At 33.0% G+C, this 25,402-nt stretch overlaps 3 protein-coding genes across 3 annotated transcripts; 1 reads left to right on the top strand and 2 right to left on the bottom strand.

Moving 5' to 3' along the window:
- Positions 1-2,264: 2,264 nt before the first annotated feature.
- Positions 2,265-7,036, bottom strand: LOC103483940 (uncharacterized). Its single transcript, XM_008440808.3, has 8 exons — positions 6,762-7,036; positions 6,330-6,438; positions 5,315-5,430; positions 4,356-4,475; positions 4,065-4,154; positions 3,761-3,909; positions 2,953-3,220; positions 2,265-2,689 (listed from the first exon to the last, which is right to left on the bottom strand). The coding sequence occupies exons 1-8, from the start codon at positions 6,993-6,995 to the stop codon at positions 2,537-2,539; spliced, it is 1,239 nt and encodes a 412-aa protein (XP_008439030.2). The 5' UTR covers positions 6,996-7,036; the 3' UTR covers positions 2,265-2,536.
- A 1,764-nt stretch (positions 7,037-8,800) lies between these two features.
- On the bottom strand, positions 8,801-12,307 carry LOC103483939 (50S ribosomal protein L18, chloroplastic). The gene is made up of 3 exons (XM_008440799.3): positions 11,935-12,307; positions 9,701-9,862; positions 8,801-9,091 (listed from the first exon to the last, which is right to left on the bottom strand). Exons 1-3 carry the CDS (start codon positions 12,133-12,135, stop codon positions 8,942-8,944), a joined length of 513 nt encoding a protein of 170 aa, XP_008439021.1. The 5' UTR covers positions 12,136-12,307; the 3' UTR covers positions 8,801-8,941.
- A 1,114-nt stretch (positions 12,308-13,421) lies between these two features.
- Positions 13,422-22,067, top strand: LOC103483937 (DEAD-box ATP-dependent RNA helicase 50). Its single transcript, XM_008440798.3, has 8 exons — positions 13,422-13,947; positions 14,278-14,798; positions 15,853-16,047; positions 16,586-16,773; positions 17,984-18,197; positions 19,329-19,460; positions 20,181-20,356; positions 21,517-22,067. The coding sequence occupies exons 1-8, from the start codon at positions 13,665-13,667 to the stop codon at positions 21,752-21,754; spliced, it is 1,947 nt and encodes a 648-aa protein (XP_008439020.2). The 5' UTR covers positions 13,422-13,664; the 3' UTR covers positions 21,755-22,067.
- Positions 22,068-25,402: the final 3,335 nt, after the last annotated feature.

The raw sequence follows: 25,402 nt of genomic DNA, 5'->3' as shown, positions 1-25,402 counted from the left end.
AGTCTTCCATGATTAGCAGAACAGTTTCAAGAATTACCACCAAATGCAAACATTGTGAGCATTCAGATATACGCTCGTGTGTACATCATACAGTTGATTGGAAGCTTTCTTTTTGTCGATAAGTTAAACACTCTGGCTCATTGTATGTTTCTTCAATTCATATTCGATTTCAACCAAGCCGGTACGTATGCATGGGGCGTAGCGACCCTCGCATGGTTGTATAGAAAATTATGTCGAGCGAGTCATGCATAGTCCTTAGAGATCGCTGGCCCATTAATATTACTACAAGTATAGACATACGACAGATTCCCCATTGTAGCGCCACAGAGAACGCTGCAGGACTCAAATAGACCTTTGAGTTTCAGGTACTATTTCATATACATGTTTTTTCAATAAAATTTACACTATCTATAATTTATTAATGGTTTATTTCACAAATAGATGTAGCGGTGCTCGCTGCATCTAAACAGTCAGCAAATATGTTGCTGACATATCGATGAACATTTGATCGGCTGAGACAGTCTTAGATAGTAAAATATTATACGAATGTTCTATAGTTCTATTTTTTTTTTCCCACTGACATTTTTTTTTTCAACAAATTAATTGGACATTGTACACACTCGACATTATGACATCACTTCCTCTTAGATGTCGTAGTGGTCAAACTATGTGGATTTACGTGGGTCAAATGATTCGTTTTCATTTGGTCGAGAAGCATCAACCAAATCGCGTGTTGCGACAGCTTAATATGTTACAAATGCCACAAATAATTAGTTTCATAAATCCGAACCAACATCAAATAGATTTGAGGGGTAAACATGATCAGGATTGACATCGAATTCATGCAAAACATATCGAAATGTGGAATTCGCAATATAATTTTTGGGTTGAAGCATCCACCACAAGCCAACTGACGTATCAGAAAACTATTTTGTCTGGTACAAGTCAATTACCCACCCAAGAGGACGCTTTCTATCATTGTATGGTAAAGATTTAATATACTTCATTTTATGCAATTAATAATAATAAAAGATTAATTTGGGTTGTATTACTTGCAATTATTCAATATGATTTTGTTGACGAAGTACAACTTTCTCCATGGAACGCGATATAGAAACTTTGGAAAACATATGTGACAGAACCACGAGAGTTGTAGAACAAATTATTCAGCAAATCCAAGAACTCAATGTTGCCGACACAGATCGTAGACACAAGCGATGTAGACGACGACAGCAAGACAATGACATCGTAGAGAGTGACGAAGATAATTGAAAGTTTGTAAATTAATTTTAAATTCTTGTTAATTTCAATTTAAAATGTTTATAAGATATTGTTAATTAATTATTTAAATGTAGGATAATTTTTTACTAAGAAATTAGATCCTAATAATTATAATATGAGTTTCAAAGAAAAAAACACACTTATTTGAAATTAAAACTTTTGATAACTTACAAATTTAGTACACAAACAATTTCTTTCAATTCAATTGAAATTGAAATTTAGAACATATCAAACTTCTTGATGCATCTATTACATCAAGATTATATTAAAATCTTGATACTACTACTACAACAACAATTATTAAAATCAACCATACAGTCCTTCCCCGTTGGTTGATCAAATGATCCAAGTGGTGATGTAGAAGTCGTGTACGACTTCATAAATTTAAAATTCACTCTATTCTTTACAATTGTTTGTCTAACTACTCTATTTTTGTCATTTCTTTCTTTATCTACTCTATTTTTTTCAATAATTTTTAAATTACCTCGGCCTAATCGTCATAAAAATTAAACAAAACAAAATCCACCCATTACAAGTTAAAGTTACGAATGAATGAATGATATAGTTAGTTGACTTATATAAAGATTTTATTACATTTTATTTTAGTTAACTTTACCTTCTCTTCTGCTGTATACACAAACCAACGATTTAATTACAACTATTTCCTAATTTGTAATAAAACAAAATGAAAATTAAAGAAAAACTCATCACTTTGTTTTGCTATCAAATCAATAATCGTCCAATAGCCATAGGGGATAGCCTCACTCTCACATATTTTGTATCGAACACTTTCCAAGACAAGCGATTGAGATCTTACTAACCATTTGGGATTTGACATCGTTTACCATTGATTTAAAGACCATCTATTTAGTCTTTAAACACAACTTCTCTTTTTGGTTAACAAGTTAAGAAACAAAATTCTCCTATTTCTCTCTTTATTTCTCTTTTTGTCAATATATGTCAGCATGAAAACCAAACTTATAAAATTATATTGTTTTGTTAATGGATGAATTCCTCTCTACTAATGAGAATTTGATGTTAAAGTTCATTCTGTTTTTCATCATTCCTACATCCTAGTAGGAACAGTGAGATAAAAGATCTAATTAGCCCACGGAACAACCCGTCTACGGGTACAAACACCCCTAATTTAAAATTTTGTTTTAAAAAAAAAAATTAGAACATGCAGAATGGAAACCTAATACTAAGGGCCATGGCTTCTATTTATGACACTACAAACAAGAACACAATCGTCCACCTATCTCCTGAACATACCTGAAGATTGAAGCGTTCTGGCATACTCCATTACAATAGGAGAGCTCTTCACTGATTCCCATATCTTTAGAGAGTTTTTTAACCAATCACGTTCCGAAACAGTTCTTGGGAATGATGCACCCTTCATGGATAGAACCTGAACACGTTATGAAATGTTGGAGATTCTTTTCTACCACAGTAGCTTTTTAGATATATAAAGGGTCTAACCAAAACCTAATTTGTTTAACCATATAGACATTTTGCTGATTAGGTGCTTATAATCAAAATAGATTTTTAAGGCAAAGTTACAAGATTAGGTATTTGAAAAATTAGAACTCGAATAATAAGTGATATGAATTAATAGAGATTTAGACCTATATAATGAGTAGATCATAGATAAGGTAAAAGTGAACTACAGACCTGATCCCTCAGCTTCCATAGAGCTAAGTTAAAACTTTCGTATTGACCTCTGGTAGAGTCATCCTTGTTCCGGTTTGGGATGAGAAGCAACCTTCTATCTTCACCATCTACATCTAAATTCCTGGTATCAGGAAACACAGAGGAGAGTAGTTGCTCACTATGGACTTTTTCAAATTTGTCTCCCATAAATGAAGAGGTTTTAAAATAGTAGGCAAATGCTCTCTTCAGTTGCAAGATATTGTGTGGAACAAGATCTCGATCTTGCACTCTGCACGTGATTTAAAGAAAAACTCAGACCACCAATATAATCAGTTATTGCTTTTGCTATGTTCCTTGTGCAAAATATTCAATTATTAAGAATTCTTCTAAGAGGGATTGGAACTTTTGGGTTATGAAGGTGTGCATTCCCTTGTAGATCTTATTTCAGCTTGTTAACTAATTCTTCTGTTACTCAAACTATAAGTCGCCTGAGATGCTTTGGTACACCAAACTCCTTAAATTATGAGCTTCTTTACTTACTACTTCAAGTTTAATGACAGAAAACAAACCCGAGGATTTTAGTGATGGAGTTGGGAGATCAAAATTTATTATAGAGGACAGGATAATTTACAGTTTTTTGGAGTTGGCAGGAACGAGAAGTCTGCAGTCTATGGTGTTTCTCTAGCTAGCTTGAGCATTATAGGAAGTTCTTTCATGCGATCGGTAATAGTTTCTTAGTTTAGAGACTGACCTTATCCTTAGCAAGTTATCAACTACATTCTGTATCTTGTTGAAAAAATGTCTTAAAAGCTTGAAAGTTTACACTCACTTGGCATGAACAAAGATTGGAGTTGCCAAATATTCTTCACTTGTAGAAGTTTTTTCTTTGTATTCCTTCTCAGATGCTACATTAGAATTTTGTGCATGAGAAGAAATAGGAGAAGATGGGTCAGGCAAGCCATGTTTAAGTAAGTCAACCTGCAAAAGAGAATAATTGGCAACAGCATCAAATTTCAAAATAGCCAATAAAGAACGAAGAAATAAGTGTCAAGATACAGGAATGACACAAAGCAAAATTCATGACATAATATGGTTAAAACATAGGGATCATTAAGATGAAGGTTGCTACTTACAGTTAACATCAAATGCCACATATTTAGATCATGAACTCCCTCTGATATCACAAGAACAATGTTGCAAATGGACGCTAGAAGAATGCCCAGCTAAAATTATCCTTGCAGAGCAATGGGAAGAAATTTATAAGATACTATTTTGATGCCATAAGCCACAAAGCAAAAGGAATCCACCAAAATCAAGGTTTTCATATAATCGTGTAGTGAAACTCTAAACCTCTCTTCGGATTCCAATTCATCCCCCAAACCCCTACGAAGCACAAATAGAAAAGAGTCTCTCTTTGGAATTACCTGAATACTCATAAGTTCATGAGCCAATTCAGCAGATAGAGATTCTCCATTAATAACTGAAACAGTGGACGAACCATCAGGTCTCATAATTTCAGCTAAAACCGAAGGACTGAACACAGGCTGCAATTACCAAATTATCATGCAAAACAGTAAGTAAAAAACAAAAATATAATACTATACAACTGTCACGTGATGAATTCAGACGACAAAGTGTGTTGTCACCCAATAAAAAGACGAAAAGGAGACAACCCCTAAAGGAATATTGTTCATTCACTTCAGCTATTTCAGTTTATTTTGTGGATCTTTGTTATACATTCTCTAGAGAAACAAAGGAAAATTTCAAGAAAAATTTGAACAAGATTTGAACAGTAATACAACCATAAATATTAAACTGAAAATACATAATTTGACTTGTGTTCTCCCCCCTTTTTGATAACACAACTTTTCCCTTTTTATAAGAAGCCAAACTTTCATTGAGAATTCGAGAAAGATGAAAGAATATACAAGGGCAGTACAGTTTCCCATATATTCTTCATTAGCTTGTACAATTCACTCGTTTTGGAGCTTGTATCCCTTGAATATTGGACTTCACTTTTTAAACGAAAAATTTTGTATCTTGTTCAAAAAAGGGGGGAAAAGATATACAAGGGAAAAACGAAGAACAAGCAGCCCTCACATTAAATTACAGAAAGGAGCTTGAACCCAAAAGACAAGAAGGCCAACAATATACACAGGCCAGACCAACCAAGGGGACAATATAACACCTAAGATGATAAAGGATCTCCTACTGTTGGTGACAAAAATAAAGGTGATCACAAAAAGATTTAAATAAGAACCCAAAAAGAAACATTAAAATGGAAAGTGAAACACCTGAGTATCCAGAAGTACAAAAAGAAAATTAGGCCACACCATTTCCAGTTCTCAACTAACAATAAAAAGAAAATTCACTAGGAAAACACCTGAGTATCCAGAAGTATAATCCTCTCAGAAGAAATTCGGGGCTCAATACCCAATGTACAATGCCTAGCCATTGCTCTAACATCTTCAGATAGTATTGGAAATGGTGGTAGCATACCTGCAGGACGTGCAAAAGGATGGCGCCAATATTAATAAAAAGGACAAATGGGGTACAATAAATCTTTTGTCCATGACAAGAAAAAGATATTACACTAATAATCAGCGATGAAAGCATAGAAGGTTGTAACCTTAATAAGTGAATAAGATAATAGGAAGAACATCAGATTTGAAAGATTTTTTTTCAGTGAAAAGAACGACTTCCATTTTGATGCAGGAAGTTAAAAGAAGGCTGGTAAAAAAAAGATGGCCTAGAATCAAAAAGTTACAACCAAGGGCTTATTGAGGAAAAAAACACTCAAAGTAGTTAGGGAAAAAGGTTGAAGTGGAACTAAAAGCCCACAAAGAGGTGTTGGCATGTCGTAAGCTCTATTTCTCCGATCAAGGAATCTTTCGCCCCTTAAAATTGCTCCATTTTCCAATGACTAGAGATTGAAAATAATAGTAAAAAGAACATGCTTGCTACAAAATCTTTCATCTGCCCCACATGACGACAGCAAAGAAGGGCCTCCCCCATAAAAGAACGGCAATTAATCGGACTCAGATTGAGACTAACTCCAAATTATTCCAGATATATATCCAATACATAGATGCAAAAGAGACGTCTTCAAACAATAAGCTCCAAATCCTCCATAATCATCTTTCAAAAAACTTTCTAGAGCTTCGTATGTTCATATAATGACCAGGGTAAGTGAAGGCAAGGACTCAGAGACAAGAAAACCAATAGGAAAACACAGCCAAGCGATCAAGAGAGACCAACAATTTTTGGAGAAATGGAAGAAGGACAAAACATAAGAAGATGATCAAATAAATCTAGAAGTGAATAAAACATAACAAACAAATTTAAAAAAAAAAAAAAAAAAAAAAAAAAAAAAAAAAAAAGCATCAAAGATATCTCACCTGGAGAACTTCCATCGTAGCCATAAATCTCATTCATAATCGTCGACTTACCAACTCCCGGTGGACCAATTATCCCCACCACCTTGAACTCCGTATTCTCAGTCAAAAACTGGCAAGGAAGAGCAAAAGTAATGTAAATCAAACTGCCCACCTAAACCCATTAAAAACTGCAAGAAAAAACCCAGGAGAGAAGAATTCTCCTGAACTGGAAAGTGGTAAAATGATTGTAAACCAACTGATCCACTCTATCATCTAAACAGAACAGAACAGAACAAACAAAAAAACGCCCATTTCTGCAGCTGATTAACAGCAAAGCTTATACTACGAATAACTCCAGCAATAAATTCATTTTATTTAAACAGTTTCGAATTTCGATGAAAAGAAGAGGGGAAAGGAAGAAAAAAATGAGGGAGAGAGGGAGAGATTGTTTACAGGGAGGAAACGGTCAATGTGGAGATCCCAGGAATCGGAGAGAAGATTAAGGGATCCAAGAGAAGGAAGACGGGAGCGAATGGAAGCTGCTTCGTCGTCGGCGCCGGGGCCACGTCCAATCTTAGAGCTAATAGGTCCGCCGGGGACGAGACCAGGCTTTGCTAGGAGGATTTTGGGGGGAGGAGGAGCAGGAGAAGAATTGGAAGAAGAATTAGCGCCGGTTGAACCCGCCATTGCCCAAAACCTCCCACCTCTGTTTTTCCTATCAGCACTATGATGTTTTTATAGGATTTTTTTAGGGAAACTTACCCTAAACTATTTACTGTTGTGTAATAAGGTCTCAGCGATTTTTTTTAATATTTTAGGTTTCACGTGTCTTCTTTTCTCTTTTTCTTTTCTGTCATTTTTTACCATTATCTTTCTTCTTTTTTAATTATTTTAATCTTTATATGGTTTTTCTATTCCTTTACGATGTCTTTCTTTTTTTTACTGTTCTCTTTTTTAGCTGTCATTTCTTTACGTCGTCTTTCTTCTTTTTTATAGGTATGTGTATAAGATTGTACAACAAAATATCAAAATCTACCTAAAGAATCTTTTAAAAAAAATCATTAGATTGAAGTAACTAAATGTAAAAAAAAATAAAAAACTGTAATCTTGAAAAAAAATCATTTAGATCAGAGAAATGTAGTAAAAAAATAAACGATGGAGTAGCCAAATGTAAAAGATGACGTAAAAAAAAGTAAACGATCGTGTAAATAAATCATTGTGTATGAATTTAAAAAAATCGTGTACCAAATTTTAAAAAAAAATCATTTAGACGTTAACAAAATTAAACAATGAAATTGAAAAGATAAATAGTAGTCATTCTCGTATAAATTGTAGTTATATCTAAACGATCGCGTTGTAGCCATCGTATAAATTATAGGATGACGTGAACCATATCTAAACGATCATATAAATCGTAGTCATATCTAAACGATCTTTTTTCGTTGTCTCTGATTTTTTGTCGTTTTTGAAATTGTTCTATAAAATTTAAATATTTTGCCGTTATTTTATATTTTTGAAAAGACCCCATTTTATTAATGGCATTGCAATCTTATTTATTTATTTATTCTTTCGATTCCAATTAAATCATAGTGTGAAATGGATCCACTGGAGTTAAAATATTAACATACATGTAAAAATTAAAAATATTATAAGTAGAGGTCAAAATCGTAATAGACCATATTAAAAATATTAGTTTATCACGGACTTTGTTGTATTTGCAATTTTTTTTAAAGTATTATATACTTAGTTGTTATTCTTAAAATTGTTGCATACTATGATTACCTTATGAACTAGAGCAAGAGTAGAACTAACTAAAACCTTCTGGAAGAACGGTAAATTAGAAAGTATTTTTCTAATCTATTTATTTATTATAACCACTTACCTAAAATTCTTTAGGAACAAACGGATTTGTCCATTAAATTAGCAAAGATGTGCCAATACAAAATAAAATGACAATAGTGTCTTTTTTTCATTTTAAAAAAACCAATCAGTTAATTATTAATCATTCCAACATAAATTTAGACATAAGTTACTTAAAAATATTTTATATGACCAACACAAAAATAGTTCAACTAGCATAAATTTGCGTTGAGGTTCGAGGTTTAATTAAAAAAAAAATACCTTGAATTCATATTTACTCTAAATATTCTAAATGATCACTATTTGATTTAATTATAATTTAAAAAACATATAATATTTTAGGGGTAAGATGTCACAATCTTAAAAAGAACGATACACGGTAATAATCACATCTTTGATTGATGTTCAAGTAGTTTGCATTTAAAGGTTATAAATAGAAAACTTTTTATTTTTTGTGCCAAAAGGAATTTAACTCAATTGACATCAATACGTGGCAAGAATGGAGATGTATGTGATTCCAATCCCCTATCCTTATTTGTACTAAAAGAACATCTCCTTTTGAATTTTGTTCATCTAAATGTTTGCAAACACTAGTTAAACTGGCCTAGAGACATTGATATGCCAAGAAAAGATGAATCAATAAACAATTTCCCTCTTAATTTCAGGTCAAACGACTATAACTCTCGTCTAATCAACAGAAAAATAATCTCATATGATGGCACTGTTACAGAATACCAAGCTAAAAGATATGAAAAAAACACACACAAGGATTCTCAGAATTGAAGGCCATGTTCACGAGCCGCATCAGCAAGTGCTTCTACTCGTCCATGGTATGGATATCCACCGCGATCGAATGCAACTTTTGTTATTCCTTTCTCCAAACAAGATTTTGCAATCGCTTCCCCTACTTTCTTTGCCACTTCCTGTAACAATCATATTTCCACATAATAATAAGAATTCTGCTTCGATCAAGACATCTATTTGGTCTCTAAACTTAATTTCATCCATTAACTTGGGCTTGTAATTCTATCAGTCTTTGTCACGTCGTAGGTTTGGTTAGCAGTGTTAATAGAATGACAAGTAAGACAAAACTTTTTCAAATTTAGCCTTTAGAGACTAAAAATTTTAATTTGTTGACATACAGATAGAACTCATATATTCGAGTAAGGCTCTGTACAATAACTAAACTTAATGTTCCTTTAAAGACTAGCTATTGGTCTTGGCAGTAATAGTTTTTTCTTTTCTTTTGCTGTTTCATTTATGTATTCAAGTTCAGTAATCAAATCTCTCAGAATATCTGACCAAATTAGTGGGCCGATTTTAATGGATGGTATCTTATTTAGTATAGGTAAGAAGATCTACATAGACATCAAACTAGTGGAACAAAGTCTGGAAAAGGGTGGATGAAAGCTAAAGATTACTATAGGACTCCAATGGAAAATAATAGGACCAATATATATATACACACATACATACACATATATATCTACATCAGTAGATCAATCAACTACGTTTTAGTTATAGTGACTCACGATGGTAGGGCCAGCACTGTAGTCTAACCCCTCAGAGATTGATTTCTGCATTGTAGAAACTGCCGCAAGCGTATGCATCTTGGAGTCATCGATAACCTGTACATACAAATGCTTATTCGAACGGAAAACAGATAACCTTGGCCTCTCCGTTGTTCCTTCAACCTAAGACAAAAGATGATTGTACAGGTGAACTGTACTTTAGTATCTACCACCTATACCCGCAAGGATTAATTTGCTATTATAAAGACAACAATTATAAACCAAAGTAGTTCTAAAGGGATCCAGATGTATGAAAAAAGGAAGACTAAAAAGATTCAATTGATCGTGTAACTACAGGTTCAGATGTTTAAATAGAGAGAAGTAAACGTAAATCTTTGAGTTAGAGCAGGAAGATATACTTCCCATTAAAAATCCTATTGACTTTATTTAACCATTCTAAATGTATTTTAAAAAAATTCAGTTGAAGACAGATCGTAGGGCATGAATGGAAATGCTATCTTCTCAAGTGTCATATCCAGGTCAAGGATGTAGTGTTTTGTTCCAATTTGCCCTAGTTAAGTACAACCATTCTACAACTAGGGAAACAGTGAACATGCAAGAAAGCTGAAATCAGAATCCAACCCACAAGATTCAGAATTCCCAACTTTGTCCGCATCGATAGTAATGAAAAAAAAAGTGTCAGTCTTACATGCTCCCTCAATGATAATGACTGCCTCACCAACCTCTTGCACTCTTATTCTCTTCCCTCTCATCAAGGCCAACAGAGCTCTTTAATGTTCAACTAAATCCCTGCTTCGTAGAAATAGTGTCAATTAACTCTATCCAGTAGCTTGAATCTTTAGATCAAAACCTTCCATTTGAACTTAAACCTACTAAATCTCGCCCAATCACCACAACTGTAGGAAGTCCTAGTGCTAATCTCCTTGAAGATGGCCGACTGACTGAAGTTTATCTTCCATTTGGATCTCCTTAATAATCTTGGGCAAGTTTCTGTGCTTAGTTCCATGGATAAGGAAAATTTGGATTTGAAACTACTCATCCACTGGATGCATGAACTTGATTCATATTGTATGCAGGTGCATGTGCCATGATCCTCTTGTTCTGTGCATGCTGCATGTATCTTCCACGTGAATAACAGTGGAGCACAGAAAATAGTTCGAGCATGTAATTGGGCAACTTGGTAGAGGTTCAAGGAAAAGCTTTCAACAGTGTTTTCTCCACTAAGCATTACCTTGTTGCTCTTTTAATGTCTCTGAAGTCCTATGCAGAATGCTACCCTGTCCCATTACTGGAGAATTACAATGCTAAAAGATCTGATAAACGACGCATTCCTTTGTAGAATGGTAGCATTAGATTCAACACTCAAGCTGGAACATATAGTAACCATGTTTTTTTTGCTCAACATTGATAATTGAAGGGTTGATGTTCTAGTAACATACTGGGCCTCCAGCTTTGGGCGATCACCATCTCACCATTTTCACTGCAGTCAATTGTGGATCCTCATGTGAGGCTTATATCTTAACTAACATATATATAAAATGGGGGATATCTTTCTTATTTTGTTTTGTGTTCTGGTGTCCAACCTTTTGTTGCCTATCTATTCTTTGTACAAGCTACTTCCTATAGATTTTGGTTTCGCCAACAAATAAATCTACTTTCAAGTCATCTGAGTTCCAAAGGAGAGAAATGTAAATCTTAGCAGATCCTAACACGAAACAAGTTTTGATTACTGCTATCACGACTATCATTTGAAGCCGAGAAGAGTATATTAATTTTATTTTGAAGTTTTGACTCCCTGCAATGAAAAACAACAATTTCTTTATTCTGTTTCCTCTTTCCCTCAATCTTCAGAAACCCATGACTTGTGTATCGAAGTAGTGGCAATGTTCTAAGAAACAAGTAACTTATTAGCTAATCTAACCAGAACTTCTAAACTAAAAAGAGAAAAAAAAAATCAATGAATTGATAAGCTATCAAAGCAATCCTTTAGAAGTTCACAATAAACAGATAACTAAAACAATATCCAAACGGAAGTACACTAACAATTGTTTAGCACATAACATAGGGTAATAAAATGAAACCCCGATACATCCATTACAAGAAAAATCAAAAGACCCCCTCCATTTCCAGCCAATCTCTAAAGCTATTCAAGGTACAGAAGAACAATGTTGAACAAGAGAAACGCGGAATTAGCACAATATTTAAAATTGACCCAAATTAGAGGGTGGAATTACCTTCTTCCTAATGCGAGAATGGCGAGCTGCACGGTCCTCTCGTCTGGTCGTAGCCTTGGCTTCGACAACAAGAGAGTGACGGCCGGAACTTGAAGTAGTTGCCGGAAAATGAAGGTGGGGACGGTTGAGAATGTTCTGTGAATAAGATACGCTTAGAAAGGAAGTGCCCAGGAACGAACATGGAGCAGTGGTTGAAGCCATTGTCGCCCTGCTTCTCTCGTCTCCTTCTTCTTGGGGATTTGATAGTGTTTTGTAGTTGAGTTGGGGTTGCCTTATCCACTTTGCGCAATGGTTTTTCTACGTCAAATTTGGAGCGGGATTGACAAATGATGATCGAAAATCCTAACTGATTTGGGGAAAAAAGCTAATCTATGTATTAGAAAAATACGTAATAATAATAACAACAAAATACATCCTAACCTTTTTTAATATTAATTATGAAAATCCTCAAAAAAAAAAAAAAAAAAAAAAACAAAAACAAAAACAAAACAAAATGTTTACGACGTATTAGAATTCCAGATTCTATTAATAATAAATATTAATAGATATTGATATGCAATAAATCGGTTTCTATAAGTGATAAATCCAAAATTTTGTTATAACTTGTAAATATTTTAATTTATTTTGTTACTTTTAAAACCGACCAATTTAATTAAGGTCATATTTATCCATCCATAATAAAAAATCATTCGATATACATCGGTAGAATTCTATCAATATCATTGATAAACTTGGATAAAAGTCTATTAACATCTATTGGTAATATATATGAAACTGTGTTATATTTTAGTTTATTTATTCGAAGACGTCTCATGAAAATTAGTAAATGACCTTTATTGCAAACATAATTGGATGATTTTTTATTATTGTGTTTGTTTAGAATTATGAATTGGTCATATTTTAGTGGTTATCGTTATTGTTAGGGTTTAATCGTGACAATAACGATAGTAGTATTAGTAAATGTGATAAATTCATAATTTTTAAACTGTAATAATATTATAATGATAACTAGTACCGTCTCTTGCAACGTCCAAATGCAATCAGATTGATCACAATTCGCTCGTTCAACAATTTGCATTTTTAGATTACATATTTGAAAGCGAGTCCCACATATTGATACAAAGAAGAAACACAAATAAACAACACGAAACACAATTAAATGAGACTCACTTTTCATATTATCATTGATTTATTATGTTTTGTTCTTATCTTGTAGCCCAATATCTTATAAAAATTTCAAAACATGAAAACATGTTTAACAATATAACTCTTAACTTTAAAAAGTTATATTAACATTACATTTTTCTTTCTCTTAAAATAGACAACGTTAAAATCATATCGTTAAATTAGTTCGTTGTAATTATTACAATTGTACAAATTAAAGGGTTTAATTTGTATGACATAAGAATATAATTTCAAAATGCGATTAGAAAATTTAGAGGTTATAATTACTAATTATCATCATATTTTAGAGTTGTTTTTGCAATTTTATAATTTTACCTGATGGTCTCTTCTCGTTGGCGCCATTATGCTAATTTTGCAATAATATCTGAGCTATCCACTTCTAACTTCTCACCGGCAGCGAGAAGTTTATATCATTTTGCTTCTTTGAGTTACAGATTTTCTTGCAATTCCATTCTCGTTTCCAAATTTCCAATCCAAACCCCATTTCAAAAAGACGATATATAGTGTGTATATAAAACCCACCGCCTCTACGCCGCCCGCCGGCAATGGCCAGAGCTCCCATCCATACTCCGGCCAACTTTCTGACCTCTCGTACCCTCGAATCGTGCTACTTAGGACGCCAATGCCTCTGCTCGCCGTTTCTGAGCCAGTCTCTACGCTCAGTTTCCACAAACAAATTGGTGAGCGTTGGTGGTTGTGTAGTTGTTGGTTATGCTCGTAAATCGGTGGATTCTGCTGGAGTTTACCAGCTTACTGACGAGGATGACTTTACTGTTACTTCCTCGGAGGAATTGCGTTACGATGGAGATGAGACAGTTGATGATGAAGGTGCTTCTCTTAATTCTTTTGAGTTAATTTTCGTTATGTGTAGAGTTGTCGTTAATTTGTTTTATGGTTTAGCTTAATATGATAGTTATTTCTATGTTAGACGGATAAATATATGCTTGGATTTTATCCTGTAATTTATCTCTGTTTTGTTATAAAGAATGCGAGTTCTTGACCTAATTGTTTCTTGCTAATCTGTATGTAATCTGATCGAAGCTCTTAAATTAAGTGAAATTTGTGGTGTTTATTTCATCATTACTACCAATTGTTTTACGTTAGAGAACATTGTTTTATCTATCTGTAAGTTCAAACTGAGATTTTCCTGATAAACAGATACTAAGACTTCAGGAATGCGTAAAAGGATTTCTATTGGAAGCTTTGGAAGATTGAAAACTCAGAAAGTTAAGGCAATTGTGACGAAAGGTTCTAGGACAAACGAAGAATTAAGAAATGATGTCCGTAAACCAACTCCTGAAGATGGGTCACCTCATATAACTGATTATCCACGCTCTAAAGTTAAAACTATGGGAGAAAAGAAGAGGATAAATGCCTCGAGAAATGTAGAAAAAAATTCAAGACCATCTGAACAACAAGATAGAGAAAGACATCAAATAACTGCCCCCAATTTATCAAGATCCGAGCCATTAGTTTCATCAGGTTCTGGTTCTTACTTCCGAGGATGGGGGTCTAGGGGGCCCTATGGTTCTGAATACGAACCAACTGAGCGTAAACAACAGAAAATTTCCTCAGAGAAGGGTTTTTATAGCCGAAAGTCATTTAAAGACCTTGGGTGCTCTGAATATATGATTGAATCATTGAGGAGGCAAAATTTCATTAGGCCGTCACAGATTCAGGTACAAGATGTATGACATAAATAGAATTATGCTCCTGCTTTCCATGAGTGAAGAAACATTTCTCTAGAATTTAACTAAGATTTGTTATGATAACTGCCACAATTTCATACCTCGTGTTTTCTTATTTCCATCAAAAGGTGTAGCAGATCTTTTGGCCATCTAATTTATTGACAGTCAAGCAACATACGCTTATGGTGCCCTTTTCCTTGCTGTTTCTCTTTAGTCTATCTTTTGTGCCACACTCCTTATCCAAGGTTGCTAGGTTACAGCTCCTTGGTGTTGTCAAGAGTTTGTGCCATTAACAAATTAGATCTCTTTGGTGAAGGACCAAGTTTGCTTCTACTTTCACTGGTGGATGTCAAACTTGCTCTTGGATGACGGTTCATTAGTTATCTCAAAGCCACCTTATTTTTTAATGGTTGGTCCTATTGGCATCATTGTGCATTAATATATAAAATTTAGTGTTTAGAGAAGCTGTTATTTTCTATATCCTGTCTCTTGGTATCCTGTGTTATTTCATAATTTGTGAAATTTACAATATACTTGTTCTTGTATTAACTCTTGTTTAAATATTTCATAAAGTCTGGAGAAAATGTTGACCTCCAATGTTGTTTGGAATGAATTTCTTGTATTCTAAATTAGATTGGAATGAATTTCATAGGTGGATTAGTTAAAGTTTTCATGAGTCGAAAGGTTGACCACTAATGTTGTTTGGAATTTAGGAGGAAGGAAGAAAGGTCTTATTTTAAATATGGTCTGAACTAGCATAGGACCATGCAAGTTTGAAGTTCTCGATAATGTATTGGGTTTCTCTTTGTGTGTGTATGTGTGCTATTCTCTTTCCTGTTAAGTAAATGGACCAAACGAGCTTGGTATGGACAAAAGATTCAGTATTTTACATGAATCGTGGATACTAAAATAATATGGCGAAATGAAGATTTGATTTGTTCAGTTTGCAAACCTTCTAACTAGAAAAAAAGTATCGTATTTTGCTACAAAAAGCAATGATCACAGTGCTTACATGTGCTTCTATATGAATAATAAATAATGGCAGGCCAAGGCATTTGCATCAGTCATTGAAGGAAAGAGTTGTATAATTTCTGATCAAAGTGGATCTGGCAAGACATTAGCATATCTTGTACCATTAATCCAGCGTCTGAGACAGGAAGAACTTGAAGGAGTTCGAAAATCTTCTTCAAAAAGTCCCCAAATTGTTATCATTGTGCCGACTGCAGAATTGGCTTCTCAGGTTGATTATTCTTGCAGAAGTACTTTAAGAGTGTTTCAAAGTTTTCAGTTTTCTTCTATTGTCACATTATTTTTTATCATTTTTTATCTTAATTTATTAACTGGTTGATTATTTCAGAAAATTCACTTTTGCATGGCTGCATTTTCTGTTATGAACTAACAATCAAATTCTGCTTCATGTTAATGAGAGTTTGCCATTTCATAAGATCTATGAATTTTCTGTTGTAAAAATCCAAATACTGGAGAAATACTTCAAATACTTGAAATGAATAACTTTCAAATATAACTTTCTCATGTTATGGAACAATGGGAAGCAGACTATTCTGAATTTGCTCATGGCTAGCCTCTAACAGAGGCTTATATATTGAGAGAAATGGAAAAAATATTAGCAACTTAAATGGGTTCATGAGGTGCCAAATCACAGAAATAGACCCTGTAGGCACCAATAACCAATTATGCTTCGTTTAAAATTAAAAGATTTAAGTCAGTATTTTTTTTCATTGAGTGGTTAAAGTTTGACGTCAATGTGAATTTCACAGGTCTTAAGTAATTGCCGATCCATTTCAAAATTTGGTGTGCCATTTAGGTCTATGGTCGTGACAGGCGGTTTTCGGCAGAAAACTCAACTTGATAATCTACAAGAAGGTGTTGATGTTCTAATAGCAACTCCTGGTCGTTTGATGCTTCTAATAAATGAAGGCTTCTTGCTGTTATCAAATCTAAAATGGTAATCCTATTCTTCTAGAACTCTTTTTTTTTTTTCTTTTTGTTACTTTCTATTGAGTCTCCTTTCATTTTCAGTGTGTCCTAATTGATTTTGACCTAGTAAGAAGCTTTCTTTAACTTGATCGAGCAGTTTTCTTTCAGTTCAAGATATGAAATGTACACAGCCGAAGTATTTTTGCTTTAGGTGCACAATTCCATGATTTATCAATGCATCCATAATTTTTATTTATCGTTTCTTATTATTATTATTTTAGTTAAGAAAGGAGAAAGGATTCATTCAAAAGAGGCCAACCAAATGCAGCCTACTGGGCTAAGGGACAAGGAGTCCCTTCCCCAACAGAATTGGTAGAGAAGCTTCCAGCCTAAATTAATGGGGAAGGTGACTATTGTTCATTTGTTCAACTGTGGAGAACTCCTATACATAAATTGTGAACGACAAAGAACAATGCTAAGATCCATTGTCCAGGCATTTTCTACATCTTAGGATAGGATATTCTTAACTATCAAAGCCTCATGTTGGCATATTTATTTTATGTTCTAGTTAAGTTTAAAGTTGCATTATAAGTCTCTTTAATTTTGGTAATTTATCCAACTGAAAATTTTCATTCCGAATACTATTTATATAAAAGCACATGATTAATTTACAGTAGCAGAAAACTGTTTTAAACTTTGATATTTATATTCTGATTCTTAGTTATATATGTGTATCCTGTGCTTGTTTGCTGAAAATTTATATATTATTGTGAAGTAGTTAATAATTTATGCAGTTTCAGCCCCTCTAGCTGGGTCATACTTCATAGTATGTTTTTATGCTTACGAGGGTGTTTATTTTGTTTGGATACGGGACAGAGGAAACATACATATTAGAGTATAAAAAGGATCAGAAAAGATGGAATAAAAAACACAGGATACTTGTCTGATGTCGCATGAGGTCCTTGAGTTTGATATCGCAATACATTTCAATATTATATTCAATATGCTATTCATATAATGAATCAGTTAAAGCCTCTCAGTGGCTGACCTTGATCCACATTAATAAACCAGCTATGCTGGTATCACTGAGTATTTGTGCTCCAGACTTTGTTGAAATTGTGGCTGATTTTTCTAACTCCTACTTGCCTCCCCAGTGAAATTATTTCCTGCTTTCTGCTAGAAGAGTTATTTATATGATGCTATGCCTGTACTAATACTCAAACAACCTTGTGCTACAGTGCTGTAATGGACGAGGTAGATATCCTTTTCAATGATGAGGATTTTGAAGTTGCATTGCGGTCTTTAATGAAATCTGCTCCTGTTAACACTCAATATCTATTTGTGACTGCAACATTACCGGTTGACATATATAATACATTAGTAGAAAACTTTCCTGATTGTGAAGTGATCATGGGACCTGGAGTTCACCGAATAAGTCCTAGCCTTGAGGAGGTTAGTCTTTAATCAATATCAGTTCATCTTTTTATACTTTTCCTCAGCAATCAGAGATTGATTGACTAAGAAGATGTTTTGTTGATACTGCATATGTCAGTGCATATAGAAAATTGGTAAGTTATTGTCTTCATTCTAGCTCTGAGTGCTCTGATTGTGTGAAAAAGTTGCTTCTGGCCTTTCCATGGCGGTAGTTTAAATGATTGCTGTGTGTGTGCGTGAGGAGATGATTGGTGCATTAGTACTTATCTTGTCAGACAATCTCTCCGGTTATGCAAGGTGTATTATGCTCTTGTTGAACAGGAATAAAAGATCAGTGTACGTCTTCATTTCTTAAAACTCGAGTATAATATTTCTATTCACATTGGTGGTTTTTTTTCTCATCTGTAAATGGTATTTCCCCTGTATAAAAAGACTTGTATTTACGATTCTTCTCGTTTTATTTCTTCCTAAAATTCTAATATTATTATGAATAGTTAATAACTTTAGGTGGCTTGCTAATATCTCAAGAGTACAAATAGAAAATTCTATCTATTGACCTAAAAAGCGCGTATCCTATGAGAAACACCGATAGCCCATAGGAAACGACAAGGACAATGTGATACGTTATCTTTTAAAAATTTAAGATAGACTTGAGAAGTGTTTGATGCATGTTTAACAAATGTTGTTTTTATTTTTGACTTTGTGCAACTAGTTTCTAACCTATTACACTAAACAAGTGTCCGATACGTGTCCAGGAAATGTTGGAGTGTCGGTCTATCCAAAGAAGTGTTTGTACTTCTTAGCTATTAACAGACCGCTCAAAACAATTGGAGGAGGAGATAGCAGTTCAGGGGAGTGGGATGGGAGGGACATAAGTTGGATTTTTTTTTACAAAAATAGAAAAAATTCATTAATATTATTGTTTTCAACCCGCACAATTTATTTGGAATAATGCTGGATTGTTTCATTTGAAGGTGGCTCACAAATGTCTCAGTAGTGCATGTAAGAGCAGGATATAAATGGAAATTTCTAATCTATTTATGGATTAGTCTAATTTGGCTCATTCATGTTTTTCTCATTGAAGAAATGTAGAATGATATCAAGCCGTTTCAGTTAATGTAAAGTGACGAGATATTGATTCTTCTTCAGGTTCTTGTAGATTGTAGTGGTGAAGAGGAGCAGAACAAGACGCCGGATGCTGCTTTCTTGAATAAGAAAGATGCCCTCTTGCAGATTGCAGAAGGAACTCCAGTCTCGAAAACTATTGTTTTCTGTAACAAGGTATGTTTATGTTTCGTTTAGGACCAAGGATGTTCTCAAGTTCCTGGATTGGGTATATTTAATTTTCCACCATAGTTGGAAGTGGAAGATAAGGGTTTCTTGGGAGAACTATACAAGGATGCATAGTTTCTCAAGAAGAGGTCAACTTGAATTGCTTTTGGTTGGCCGCTTTATTTCCTTTCGATCTTTTGAGTTCTCTTGCAATGCAACTAATGGAACTAGAAGAGCAAACAAGTATATTTTGTTGGAAATGAAAACTTGAAATTCAAAATAACTGTTGAGATAAATAGATTGTTTCGGTGCCCAGGAAGGTCTTAAGAATTCATTGGGAATCTACAAGAACCAGGAGAATGCTTAATTCTTAAAACCAACATGCGTTTGTTTTTGGTAATGTATAAATAATTCAGTGGGAATTTTGGGATTTGTAAGCTTCAAAAGGATAGGGATCTTCCAACCTTTTGAAGATGGTTAGGCGGTATTTTGCTGAATTTGGTTTGATGAGTAGATTTGAAGTAAGGCCAAACAGTAATTACTAAATAGAAAACTAGGATACTGGCCGTATTTCTATTTTCATGTTCTTTGAGAATGCTGAATAGACTCTCGGGTCCATTCTCAATCAATATAGTTTTTGTTTTTGACTAAGGAACAATAGTTATTAGAAAAATTCCAAATTTTCCAAATTTTTTACTCTTATGTTAGTTTGGTCGTTGAATTTTGCAGATTGAGACATGTAGAAAAGTTGAAAATGCATTGCAGCGTTTTGATAAAAAAGGTAGCCGCTTGCAAGTTTTTCCATTTCATGCTGCCCTAGCAAGAGAGTCACGGCTAGCAAATATGGAGGCATTTACCAATTCTCATTCTAACCAAGTATCCAAGTTCTTGGTTTGCACTGATAGGTACTTTTACTATTCCATGACATAGTAAAAAATGACCAAAATATTCTCTCAATCGCTAAGAGCTTTTTTCCTCCTAATTGCCTTTAAATTAAAAACAACTTCCTTTGGTAGTTCGAAAGCACGGTTTTAACTTATGGGATCTGAAAAGACTAAACTATATGTTTCATGACAAACCAGAATAGTTCAATACCGAAACAAACAACCCACATCTTTCCAACAGAATCACACTTATAACAAGGAAATTTTGTCAACACCATATGATTTGATAACAATACTTTTAGGAGTTTGTCTCCAATTCAGCACCCGAATCATTCTGCAACTTTCTCCAATCAAATGAACCTAGAAGAGCGATTTCTGGATCCAGATAAGATGACAAAAGACAGAGGAAAGAGTAAACTCACAGGAAAAGACAAAAGGACATGGGAAAAACTATATGTTGGGTTGAGACTCTAGATTCTTTTCTTCGAAGAAATACTCTAGTTGAAACCCTTTAAGATGGACAAGTCATTAATAAGATTAAATTAAAGAGATCATTTAAGTCAAATTTCAAAAGAATTAAAATGTCAACACGTCAGAAATACTATTAGTGTAAAAAGTAGAATTGGCTAAGGAATTTGTTTGTCATTACAATAGGTTAAAGCGGCTTAAGGCGCTGATTTTAGGAATGGTTTGTGGAACAATCCAAACCTCTTGAAATTCTCGAGAATTTGTAATTTTCTTTTCTTAGAGGCTACATTAGTAGCATTTCTGTTAATTTTCACTTCAGTTTCTGTCCCCATCACAATGGTTCCAGTTTTTTCATCTTCCTTCAAGAAATCTCGTTTCCCATTTTCCATGTAATGACGAAGACCTACAAAGAAACATTTGTTCTTGTTTAACCGGGACAGGGGAATTGTATGGAAAAAGTAAACAATAAGTACTTATTTATGCACTAAAGCTTAGCTCAACCGTAATTAGCATGACCTTCCATCTAATTTGTTGATTATCATATAGGGTAGTTATTTATGCTATTTGATACTAAAACCTAAATGCACAATTCAGTCAATCAGATGGGAATGTGCTATGATAATACATCAGACGTCAGAAGACTTTAATTTTCATAGAAGGATGTTGAATGAGCAATATTTTATGAAAAATATATTCTTTTAAACTACTAACAGGGCATCACGTGGAATTGATTTTCCAAATGTGGATCACGTCATACTCTTTGACTTCCCTCGTGATCCTAGCGAGTATGTTCGCCGTGTTGGGAGAACTGCCAGAGGTGCTACAGGAAAAGGAAAAGCATTCATCTTTGTGGTCGGAAAGCAGGTGCCCCTTGCACGGAGGATAATTGAAAGAAACAGGAAAGGCCACCCATTGCATGATGTGCCATCTGCTTATGAGCTTACGTACTAAATAATGGCTTGCCAGAAGAAAGCAGCTGATGACATTACTGGAAGAATTAGTTGAATTAACAAGATGGAAACTGAGCTTCAATGGAATGCAGTTGTTCCCCTGCCATTCGATAATGAGGTTTTTCCCCCTCTCTATCTCTCTCATACTAATCTCTCTCTGAATGTGTTTAAGTGTTTAGCAAATGCTTTATTAAATTTCTGTTATAGCCAGCTTAGTCGTATTTCAGCCGATGGATTGTTCTAACTGATTGTTACAAGTAATTCATTATACTTCAATAATTTTGATAAAACGCTCCAAATGGTTCTTTCATAAATCCTCTTTTCTCCAGAAGTGGCTACCAAAGGCTCTTAGGAAAATATTTTCTATGTTTAACCTCTTGCTCATTTAAGATTTCATTCGAGGACTACATGTGAAGAGTACTATTTGATATAAATTAATGCAATATTCTAGAATTGATTTTTTTAGTTCAACAATTATAGAGGGTAGATATCTAACATGATCTAACCATCAATCTTAGGAGTGGTAATGGGTGTGGTAATGGGTGAAGATCATCTTAGGATAGTTGGCTTAGATATAGTTAATGTGTATGTACACAAAATGAAATATAAATCAAATAGTTGGATATCAACAATTGGTTGGTGCATGTAATCGCGATCAAAATATATATCATTAGCAATGTAAAACATGTGGTTTGAAGATACCTTTAATACTTACTTGAATGGGTTATTATTTGGTGTTTGACAGAGTTTCGATCCAATCATGTCTAAAATACTCGTCAATTGTTATCAACAATAGTTTAACTCAACTAACACTGATATATGTCAAGAACCAAGAGGTTCTAGGTTTCAAATTTCTCCACCCCATTTGTACTAGAACAAACAAAAAAAGAATATTCACCGATTGTTAGGACAACGTGAATCTCCCTTTTTCTTTAGTTTCATCGAAGTTCTCCATAATTATTTATTATTAATTCTCTTTTGACCATATGTAGACTAGCGGGTTGGAGAAACATCTAAGTAGATAATACAAGTTTATATCAGTTGAGTTATAGTCGTATTAGTGTTATATACAAATAATATTGATATTCCGTCATAAGATTTTGTTTAGGACAAACGGTATAAGTTATTATAAAAAATTAATTAGGAAACCATATGAAATCATAGATTAAACTAAAACATAAAATGTTATAACTTAAAAGGAAAATTTTCTAAATGGTTTTTAGAAAAAGGAGTTTTGAGAAAGATTTTGAAACTTAGAAAAGTTTAAATTAATTAGAAGGATTTTAAGATATTGAAAATTTTAATTAGAGATATTTATAAATTTTAAATAGAAATAAAAATAAAACTTAATAGAAAAATTAAATAAGTAAAAATAAGAAAAAATAAGTGTTATAATAAATTAAGCAAACATAAAATAACATATTGAGATTTTAACAAAATTAAAAAAAAAAAACATATTGGAGATCGGACTTCTAAAGAATCAATTTCCTCACTACAAAAATTCTAGAAAATCAGACTCTAAAATTTTATAGATTTCGTCGTCTGGTATCCTTTTTTAAAGGAAATTAATTGAAATATTAAGAAAAAAAATTAAACAACTATTAGCAAGAATATATTGAATAGACCATAAAGTAAATACAAACATTTAAATAAGGATATGCACAAAGATAAAAATGTAAAATAAACAATTATCTATAAATAAAATAAAATAGAAAACAAAATTACTATATTAAAAAAAAAAGTAAGAACAAAATATGGGTAAAAAAGGATGAACAAGATATGAAACAATATACATAAACAAATAAATTTATCGTAAGAGAAAGGGAAATGTTTAAATAAGATATAAAGAAATAATTATAAGAGAAGAAAAATGGAGAAATAAAAACAAGAAAAATAAATAGATATGGTGAAAAAAATACAATACTAAATAACATATAAAAATGAGAAAATACTAAAAGAAACATTAATCAATGTAACGAAGAGAAAAAAAAAAGAATTAAATATAAAACGATAATTATAAAAAAAAATATAATATACAAAGAATAAAGCCTATGAATAAATTAACAAAGAAAAAGAAACAATATAAATAACAAAAATGTGAATCAAATGTTTATAATAAACAAAAATATATATAAAAGAGAAGTTCACGAAATAATAAATAAGTAAATGTCAAAGAAAGGAAAATAGGAAAATAAGATGAAATTCAAAACAATAAACTCTCTTGTTGTTTGAAGTATGAATCATTGGAACCTAAGTCATATCATACACCTTCAACTAAGTTAGAGTTTTTCTTGGGGTTTGGATTTTTGATATTGTAGAAAACTTTTTGGAGAAAAATGAAGATTTAAGGTTGCACTAGAAGAGAAAATTAAAATGGATGTTGTAGATCCTTTGTTTTTTTAGAAGAGATGAATGTTAAGAAAAGTACGAACTATGAAAGTTAGAGGTTTAGATGAAGAAGAGAGATGTGAAAGTTGTAAAAATTTCTAAGTTTTTTTTTAGTCTGTGTTCTTTTTGTGTGCCCATAGATGAAGAAAAAGGAATTATTTATAGCAAAAACTACTTCTTCAAATGGTTAAAAATTCAAAATAGTTTGTTTTTTTTTTTAATTTAAAAATAATACTTAACATTAACATTCGTCTCAAAATGAGATGAAACCTTTAAAAATGTTAGTAATTCTCCGTCCACAATAGTTACCCTAACTAATTGCTTTAGTTATTTGAATCAAACTATGCACAAAACTTAAAAAAAATAGTCAAATAACATATTTTTTTTACAAAAGTTGGTTAATTACAAAATTATAAAATAAAAAAATTAAGGTAAAAATTAATGTAGCAATTAAATTAATTTTAAATAAGGTCGAGTAAAAAGGAGATTTGATTAATTGAGTTTAGGTAAAATGTTAAGAAAAATATTAGAAATTACGAGTAAAATAAATTGAAAATGTATAAATAATTTGTGACAAATTGATTTGAGACATAATTAGTGTAAGGAATTACAACCTTGGTTTCTTTCATTATTATTTTTGCAGACCCTAATCTTCTTGAAACGATTCTCTCCTTCTTCTTTAATTTCCATTTTTGGTTTTTCATTTATTTCCAACAAAAGTGTACTTCAATTTTATTGAATGTTTGTTTGGGTTTGGGATCTCTTTAATTATTTCCTTTTTGATATATGTTAGTATTTGTATGTGTTTTTTAAGCTTTATACATCAAAACTAGAATGAGAATGATGAGGGATGGATGTTCACGCAACAGTCTAATTGAATAGCTATGTTGAATTACTTTATAACAAACCCAAGTGCTTATTTAAGAAGCACTCTTCACCACAATACATCAAAACCACACAAATTAAATTAAGGATCACTCAAATTCTATTATGCTTCATCTTGAGCTTACTAGTTGTAGGGAAATCGGAATTGGAGAATGATGTTGGTAGCGGCAGTTGCTACATAAGTTGCACGATAAATGACTGCAGAAACGGTTTTCTCCCATGTTCGCTTTGCCTTGGGAAGTGTGTAATAGTAGGGGCCGAGTCATCGTACTCATTGAGTGGCAATCGAATGGACAACCGTGACTTTTGTAAAATTGGTTGTACCATTTCTCTTTGCACCAAATTCAGCATCATGAAAGATCCTGGTAAGAAACTT

The sequence above is a fragment of the Cucumis melo genome, chromosome 6 (genome assembly GCF_025177605.1).
Source record: "Cucumis melo cultivar AY chromosome 6, USDA_Cmelo_AY_1.0, whole genome shotgun sequence".
Taxonomy (NCBI): Eukaryota; Viridiplantae; Streptophyta; class Magnoliopsida; order Cucurbitales; family Cucurbitaceae; genus Cucumis; species Cucumis melo.
Note: the sequence above shows the minus strand (reverse complement) of the source record. Positions and strands in the feature narration are given on the sequence as shown.